Raw genomic sequence first — 9157 nt, forward strand, 5'->3', positions numbered from 1 at the left:
TCTTCTTCTTCTTCTTCTTCTTCTTCTTCTTCTTCTTCTTCTTCTTCATCCTTCTCATTTTTTAATGGAATACGATGCTTCAGGAGTATCTGCTGTTTTTATAGTGAGACACCTAATGGTCATTGAAGAGTGCATAAACAGTAGACTGGGGTCCATTTAGTTATCCACACATAATGAAGGTAAAATGAGAAGATAGTGTCATCAGGTTCTTCTTCTCTCTCTTTGGCGTACCCCTTAAGTCACCAGCTTCTTCTTTGCCTGTTTTTATTTTTTTGGTTTTAAAATTTGACCATGGAATAGAGCATGGTTCCTGATGCCTGTAATCCTAGTGCTTGAAAGGCTGAGGCAGAAGAATTGCTGCAAAGTAAGGGTCAGCTTGGGTTACAGAGCAAGACTTGGGCTACAGAGAGGTGGGAGAAAAGGAGGAAAGTAGGGAGAGAGAGAGAGGATGGAAGAAGGGAGAGAGAGAGAGAGAGAGAGAGAGAGAGAGAGAGAGAGAGAGAGACTAGTTTAGGGATAGAATCTCTCATCCTTTCACTAAGGCATGGGTGACCAGTAATAGATAATATCTGGGGTCACCTGACTGCTTTGTTACTATTTGAACAAGCTACACCTTAGTTTAGATAAGTTGTTTAGGAAGGTATGATGATGGAAGTTAACCATGTGACAGCTGCTTTGGAAAGCAATTGCTTCATTTTGGAAATAGTATGTTTTGTGACTGTTTGCTATACTGTTTCTTTCTTTTTTATTATTCATCTTTGTGGATTTATTTTTTATTTAGTTTTTCTCTTTAAATTTCAATATTAGTTCTCTCCCTCCTCTCCTCTCCTCCCATCCCCTTCTTCTGCCCATCCCTCATCCCCCTATCTCCCTTCCTCTGCCCCTCAGAAAAAGGGAACTTCCCCAACAAACCCACCCCAGCACATCCAGTTGTATCAGGACTGCCTTGCCAGGTATACTGTTTCTTATATTTTTTGTTGTCTATCATCTCTAATGACTGAACTTTAAAGGCTAGGATGTCAATCTTTTCATTGTTGATAAATGATGATGAGACATAGAAGCAATAATTAATAGTTATGTTTATACACACTTGCACCTTTTACAAAATGCAATCAGTGATCATTGATTAATACAAAAACATGAAAAGAACAGAAGCAAAACCAAAAATCATAGCTGTTTAATTCAATGACCAATATTAGGTAACGTACCACAAATTGTCCTAGACTTTGACATTGCCCCCTTTTAATTTTAAAATTCAGAGGTGCAGTCAAAAGAAGGATTTCTGTGTATTGGCTATCTGAGAAAAGCAGAATGGAAAACAACACATATTCATAAACTCTGCCTCAGGTTTTGCCTTCTAAGGGATACATTGCCAACAAGTGATTCACATTATCTTTCAGCAGAGTCTTTGAAGATGTGTATCATCAATCTAGTTCTTTCAGAAAACTGGGAATAGGCCGTTCCCAGAGGCTTCTGGGCTTTCCAAAGAAAAAAAAAAAGTTCTCTCTAGTGCAGTCATAAGCAGAGTTCTTTGTGCACCCCAAGGTAACCCCAAGGTACAAAGGCAGAATAGGTAGAACAAATTTCAGGGAAAGAGAATTTCTTCTGATCACATCTGTGAGGGGAACTCAAGCTCACTGTTGGGGACATATGGAGAAATAGAATTTTTAAGGGGCCAGGAGATGTAGGTTTTGTCCTTTACCCCTGAGTGCACCCCACAGTCAGGCAACAGTTGGTCTTGTAGGACCAGCCTGGGCTCTGGGTGGGGAGGGGGAGTCTCGCGATTGCTGGTGGGGGTGTGTGAAAGGGGAGGGTGATGGGGGAGGCCATGACGTAGGGTGGGTGGACGGAAGTGGGGCAGGGTTGAGGGTTATTTAAAGAAGGTGGGGGGGGGCGGGCGAAGGGGTTGGAACATAGTATTCCCTATCCCTGCTCTATCTAGCTTTTTCCAGTGCAGCCACTGCTGCCGCCCAGGAGCTTTCCTTGTCCCTTTTCTCGTTCCCCCTCATCTTTCCCGCCCCAACGCCATGGAGCCGGACACGGCCACAGTGGCAGTCACCGTGGCAGTCTCAGATGCTAGAGCCATGATCGTGGTCATAGAGGATGAGCAACCAGGGCCATCCACCTTTAAGGAAGAGGGAGCGGCTGCCGTCGCCACGGAAGCCACCACAGCCACTGAGAAGGGCGAGAAGAAGAAGGAGGTAAATAGGAAAGGGGTGTGTGCGTGCTCGCTCTGTGTGTGCTGGACACATCTTGTGCCTGGCCCCTCGCAGGGGTCCCAAACCCAACCTTTTGGTACGACAGGTACCGAGATCACCGTAGGGATGGGGGCAGCTAGGGAAGCAGAATCATCTAGCATTTCCTCCCCTCCCCCTTTCCTGCTGGCTGCCTGCTGGGCCGGGGCGGGGCAGGGCGGGTTGCCGCTGGGTGACTGGGTGTCCGGATCCTGAGCCCTGACTCTCTCCTACCCCTGGGTGTCCCTTTACCTTCCCTACACTGGGGGAACGGTGTTGGGGGATGGGGCTATGCAGGAAAAAGCCTCTGCCTCTCTCCTTGTTGGCTCTTCTACCCCCTCTTCCTGTCGGCCTCTGCCTGGGAAATCTGGGCCCTTCAGTCCCACCATGGCGCTGAAGGGGGTTTGGCCGGGCCTTAGTTTTGTAATTTAAATTTCAAGGTGCTGGTGGTGGAGGAGACAGGAGGGGAAAGGATGAACGGTTGGAAGATAATGCCTGCTTTGATTGGCAGTGTCTGCCTGGGATTATAGAAAAAAAAAAATTAATCTCCCTTGTTCCTTTGATCTCATGGTGAGGGGAGGGTGTCATGTCAAGAAAACATTCTCTCCACACTTTACCTTACAATCCTCACACAATAGAACCGTGCTTGCTGTCTTAGGAAAATGTCCAACCTTTGCACTCTCACCCTCTCCTGTCCCACCCCTGATGGTATAGTGTTTCACTTCAGGCCATCCAGATGAATCCCTATCTGGCCTTTGGCCTTCCTGCCTTTTACTTCCCTTGCCTCCTGGACACAGGCAATTTTAAAAACATGTTGAAAAGTCCTACTCTGTAGTATGAACTATATTACTGACACACCAGAGAGGACTTCTGTCACACCTATTATAGACAAATCCAAGAATTAAATATTATCTCACATGAATATATAAGTAAAACTATAAAATGCTTTGAAAATTTGATGTCAAAGAATAGGATGGAGCATAAAAAGTTTTGATGTATCTTAAAATTGCAGAACAGATTGTTTAAAGGTGGATTTTTTCCCGTTTATAATACACATAATGATTTTAAAAAGGGTGGGTAATTGAAATTATGCTTTAGAGAACTCAAATGGCTTTGTATGAATCATTACACAGTGCTCTACGATTAAATGAAAACCTTTGACTTGAATTATATGATTCTAAATTCAGCATTTACTTAAGTCACGTAGTTTACTGTTACAAGGTTGACTAAACAGAAAGACAACTGTAGTGCTAAGTGAAAACCATGGAAAACATTGGATGTAAGATGAGTGTGATACTTGGATCAGTGTGACAACATTGATGATTAAAACTGGGCCAAATACCAAGTATTTGGTAGAGAAATTCAGAAAAATATCTAGTGCCTTTTATTCCCTGGACTGGGCAAATGTAAATGCTAATTTCTTCTTCCTCTTCTTCTTTATCTTCCTTCTCCTCTCCTTGGTATAGTAATCAATGCTGAATTTTGAAATTGTATAAGTTTTTAAATTTCCATTGTAAAAGACTGGGGATTAATAAAAGTATGTGTAATAAACATGAAGTGTGTTTCTATATGTTCATGAACTTTGGACACTATTATGGTGGAACTTCATTTATCTACTCAGGATAGGAACTGCATTTCCTGGGTCTCTAAAGTTTCTTATTTTGCTCATTTTTTTTAAATTTTCAGTTGTTCTTAAAAGCTATGTTTGGAATGGGATGGGAGAAAGGGTTAAGAGCCTTTGACACACAATCACGACAACTAGAATTTGAGTTCCACCAACCATGTAACATACCATGTCTGTCATCACCTGAAGACCTCATTTTTTAGGGTGACAGAGACAAGACAATTGCTGGGGTTTGGTGGCTGCAAGTCTAGTGAAGAAAAGGCAGCTTTTGGTTGAGGGAGAGACCCTGCCTCAAGGAATAAGGGCAAAATGATAGAGGAGGACATTTGATGTTCTCTTTGTCCCCCACATTTGGTGCAAAGAACCATTATGCCCACATGTGCACACACCCACATAAATCCTTTAAAAATGCTAAGTATATTTTGTACTACCTTGAATCTGTAAGAGGTACACACTTATCTTTCTTCATAGTCAATGGTTTCTGTACTTTGACAGTGTTACAAGGCCAGTTGACACTAAGCAGGTTGTTTCCCCTCAACTAAATGACCGTTTCTCAGACTTGCTTAGTAATAATAACTTCTAATTATTTGTTTTTAATAATTTTTTTCTGTCTCCTTAATAGCCAGCTATTCACTTACATTTTTTAAGGGTCTCATCTACTTTGATCAGAAATTATCTACCACAAAATATGAAAACATCGGTGATGCTCAACCCCACAGATAAAGGATGTTATTATGGAAGAACAAGTAGTTCAGTTCTGGAGTTCTGCCATCTATTCCTGGTGTCCATGATACACCTTGTGTTAGTGGTCTTTACTATGTCATTTGCTACTGCTTTCATTTCCTGGGGTGTTCAAAGCTAGACTATCAAATGAGGTAGAATTGGATAGGAATAAGGGTAAAGCACTTTTCATGATGAATCAAGTAGATGAGCTAACAGTGAGTTGATTATGACATTCAGCCCACACAGAGAATTTTCTCTTACCTTATGATTCTTGAACTTACTTGGTTAAGTGACAGTTGGATAATTTAAGAATGTAAAAATAGGAAGATGATATTTTGTGGGAGTAAAAACACCAAGGTTACAGTCTTTAAGAAAAAGGTTTTGGTGATCTTGTGCTACACTCTCATGGTTTCAAAACTATAACATCTGCACACAAAAAAGACAGAAAAGTAAAGGTACATTAGTTGGGATGAAGAAGTGAAAAGGAATAAGTAAAGAGGTATGAAAATGACCAAAATATATTGTGTATCTGTATGAAATGGTCAAGAAATTTAAATACACAAAAGACTGCAAGAAGGTAAAATCTACAAGTAATCCATTAGAAAATTTTATTTACCTTTTATCTTTTCTTGTATGAAAAATGTATTTTGGGACACATACATATAGATAAATGAGAAGGTTGGAAAGGTAGGTCTTTAAAAAAAATTAAAACATTTGTTGTGGAGAGTAGTGTCAATGAAGTGGTTACCCATAGCTTTTAATAATAGTACTGCTCAAGATGAGGGATTCAATTAGCGTGTTATTTCATTTTAAAGCACAGATGTAATGAATAAAACTGAGCTGTAATTTCTCTGAATGTGAAGTTTTTGTCACACACACACACAAAGTTATTGTTACTGTTTTAAAACTTGAAAATTCCACCTCATTGAACTTTTAAGATAAAAGTATGAATTTTGATATCTAAGATTTTGTTGTTTTGAAAATGAGACTTGTAGTATGAGATTTTTTTTTTTTTGAGACAGTGTTTCTCTACATAGCTCTTGCTGTCCTGGAACTCACTATGTAGACTAGGCTGGCCTTGAACTCACATTGTTCACCTGCTTCTGTCTTTCAAGTGCTGGCATTAAAAATCTTTACCACGACTCATAGCATATGTGATGCTGAAGATATGATCTTGAAAGTGTCTTTCTCAGTTCCTATTCTAGAATTACATTTATGATATCTTACATAGTTGATCATGATACATGAGATGCTCTAACTCAACGTATTTGTTATGTGATTAGTGCTCCAAAGTAGGACTCTGATCAAGGTCAAGCTTCATAATCTTTGTTCGAATTTCCTCAAGATAAAACTTTCAGTAAATGTTAGAAGACAGTCATTAATTATTGGAGGCATTTTTTTTTCATGTTTACGGTCACATTCTGGTGCGGAATTATGGAAGATTTCAAAGACAGGTTGACAAAAGCTGTGATAAAAGTGACCTCGTTTCTATTGTTTTCTCAAAAAGATTTATATTTTAATTTCTGCAAAGTCTCTGTTCAAACTCAAATATTCTTGGTATTGCTCTTCATGGATAGAGACTTGTTTGTATTATTCTATTTTTTTTTTTTTAGTTCTCCTAGAGAAGAATATTTACTCTATGTATGTTCTGATATTTAAATCAATAGGCTTGTTTTTACAAAGTGTGGGTTACACAAGATATTGAGCCAGTATTGCCAGGTTATTTTAGGCTTCTTGGGTTACTGATTGATGCTAGTGTTCATTAATTTACCATTTTAAAAATATTATCAGTTAATAGAGAATACCTCTGATGAATCACTTGTATAAAGTATTTTTGTAGCACGAATAGTCAGAATAGCTTTCTTTCCAGTGGAAATGAGTGACCAGTTTGAAGCGGTACTATTGGGTTATTTTAAGTGTATGAGCTTATGTTGCACTGTATGAAAATGTACATGCTTTAATTAGTCTAAGAAAACAAATTTCCAAAATGTAATATCAGGACTAGAAGCCAGAGTCTTTTATGCTGAAAGTCTGGCTCGTTTCTAGTAAATGAAGAAGTGTTTTGGAGAGTTATTTACATTTCTTGAATTTTTTTGGTTTGTGGTTGAACATTAGCCTGTTTCAGGATTTCTAAGTCTTTTACTTCATGGCTACACATTTCTTCTGCTTTAATTAAAAAAAAAGACAAAAAGCTCAGTGTTTTATTTTTGGTTTTTATTCTAATTGCTGCCACTTTCTCTGATAGCTTAAGGTTTTTTTTTTTTTTTTTTTTTTTTTTTTTTTTCCACTTTTTCTGATGACTTAAGGTTTTTTTTTTTTTTTTTTTTTTTTATTGGACCCCAGGTGCACAGAACTGGATTAATCATAAGTCTTGCTTCATAACTTGCTCTCATCATACATGTCCCTCAGTGACTTATTTATCAAGTTATTTAATTACTTTTGGCTGTCTTCAAGGGAAAATATCGACCTGTTTAAAGACCTTGCTTAGGAATTGGCTGATATTTATTTCTTTTGAAATTCTAGAAAATCACTTCTTTATTTCAACTCAAACTTGCTGCTAAAGCTTCCAAATCTGAAAACGAAATGGACCCAGAATATGAAGAGAAAATGGTAAATATACTCGTGGTAAGGTAGTGAATACTCTTTCTCTTGTTTGTTTGTTTGTGAGACAGGTCTGGTTATATAATCCCAGGCTGATCTTGAACTTGATCTTGAACTGCAGTGTTAGCCTCCTGATTTCTGTGATTATTTGTGTATATTAACATACATGGCTTATAGTTAATTTTTATGGAGATGTGAAAGATGTAAAAGACTTGTCTGGTTGTTTATGATGCATAATCATATTTCAGAGTACAAATGTAATTTAGTATATTAAACTATCACAACAATTGTGTGTGTGTGCACAGGTGTGCATGCATGTAGGTCAGAGGTAAATGACAGGTATCTTCCTCAATCATTGTTCACCTTATTTTTTGATCATGGCCCCCTCTGATTTAACCTGAGGAAAGGTTTGGGTGGGTGTTTTCCTTAATCACTCTCCACCTTAATTTAATTTTTTTCACTAACTTAAGCAAGAGTTCACAGATTTGGTGAAGCTGGATAGGCAGTGAACTCTAGAGATCCACCTATTTTCTTTTTGTCAGCACTGGGAGTATGGTGTGTGCCACATACATTTTTTTTTTTTTTTTCATGTGGGCGCTAGGGATCTGAACACAGGGCATTACACTTTAAAAAAATCATTTAATTTAATTTAATGCGCACTAGTGTGAAAGTGTCAGATCTCTTAGAATTGGCATTACAGAGAGTTGTGAGCTACCATGTGGGTGCTGGAAATTGAACGTGGGTCCTTTGGAAGAGCAAACAGTGCTCTTAACCACTGAGCCATCTCTCAAGTCCAGGCATTTCACTTTTGTGACAAGTACTTTACCTACTGAACCATCTCTCCAGCCAACAATTACTTTCTGTTGAATAAATTAATCTCATTTTCAAAGGAGAAAATTAAAGGTCACAGAATAGTTGAGATGAGAAGTCATGTTTTACTTTGCTCAGTGTTCTTTATCCAGCTCTAAGGTGCCAAAAAACCAAAATATTTTGTGTATTCAGTGATGAAGGTATCAGTGGCAATATCACAGAAGCTTTGTACCTTGAGGGAAACACAGCCACAATGTCAGATCAGTATTTCTTTCTCTTAATTTGCATCTAAATGAATGTTCTCCATTAAGGAAATATGTAGTATGATAACATACACCTTTAGAGGCATATTCTGGCTTATTTACCCAATGCATGAAAGTACATTCTTAAGTAGTGTAATCTTAGTTGAGCCCTGTATATTGCTTTGTGATTTTTTTTTTTTTTAATTTTCAGGCACCAAGAACTGAACAGGTGGTTGAAACTCATTTTTTCCCCTGAAGGACTGTTTTTGCAGTTTTGAAATAAAAGGGAGAAACTACATGCTTCAGTTGCTAATAGCAATTTTACAAGAGACAGTGCCTTACCATTTAAGACCACATCTAAGGAGACAGTTAATGTTTTAACAGTTCTAAAAACAACGTTCCAGAAAGAATAGCACGAATTGGAAAGTTTTGGCCACCTTCCAGCTAGTGATTTTAATGTATTTTTCTAAGTCTTGTATCTCTGCTAATGAACTCTTTTCTAAGTTTCTGGTATTATTATTATTAATGTTTCACCAGTAATCAAGTATTCTTTCCTGAATGGTAGGAAAGTAACTCTGAATAAAAGGAAAATCTTTTTTTTTTCTTCTTTTATTTAGGATGAGGTACACTTCTTGGTCTTTTAAGGTTTTATAGTGAACCATTTTATTTTTAATTTTTTTCTATTTTTATTTTATTGAAAATAGATTTTTTTTGCTGTATTCTGATTATGCTTCCCCCTCTTCTAACTCCTCAGATTCTCCGTACCTCAACGTTCATCCAAATCCACACCCTTTCTTTCTCTTATTAGAAAACAAAGAGGTATCTAAAAATAATAATTAAATAAAATAGCCATTTATTTTGATGGCACAAGTTATATATAAAGCTTCAGAGCTTACTGAAATTTTAGACTACACAACAGCATT

The 9157-nt window shown here is 37.8% G+C and overlaps 1 protein-coding gene across 1 annotated transcript; it reads left to right on the forward strand.

The window, feature by feature from the left end:
- Nucleotides 1-1990: 1990 nt before the first annotated feature.
- LOC129679310 (probable global transcription activator SNF2L1) lies at nt 1991-8526 on the forward strand. The gene is made up of 3 exons (XM_055610334.1): nt 1991-2201; nt 7105-7191; nt 8446-8526. Exons 1-3 carry the CDS (start codon nt 2028-2030, stop codon nt 8488-8490), a joined length of 306 nt encoding a protein of 101 aa, XP_055466309.1. The 5' UTR covers nt 1991-2027; the 3' UTR covers nt 8491-8526.
- The last annotated feature ends 631 nt before the right edge of the window (nt 8527-9157 follow it).

This window comes from Psammomys obesus, unplaced genomic scaffold (genome assembly GCF_907164565.1).
Source record: "Psammomys obesus unplaced genomic scaffold, mPsaObe1.curated_primary_1811, whole genome shotgun sequence".
NCBI classification, from domain to species: Eukaryota; Metazoa; Chordata; class Mammalia; order Rodentia; family Muridae; genus Psammomys; species Psammomys obesus.

Bases quoted from the DNA above. Each gene is read 5' to 3' on its own strand.
- LOC129679310 (XM_055610334.1), top strand. From the start codon at position 2,028: ATGGAGCCGGACACGGCCACAGTGGCAGTCACCGTGGCAGTCTCAGAT. The intron at 2,202-7,104 runs GTAAATAGGAAA...TTGAAATTCTAG, and splicing joins AGGGCGAGAAGAAGAAGGAG to AAAATCACTTCTTTATTTCA. The intron at 7,192-8,445 runs GTAAATATACTC...TTTAATTTTCAG, and splicing joins CAGAATATGAAGAGAAAATG to GCACCAAGAACTGAACAGGT.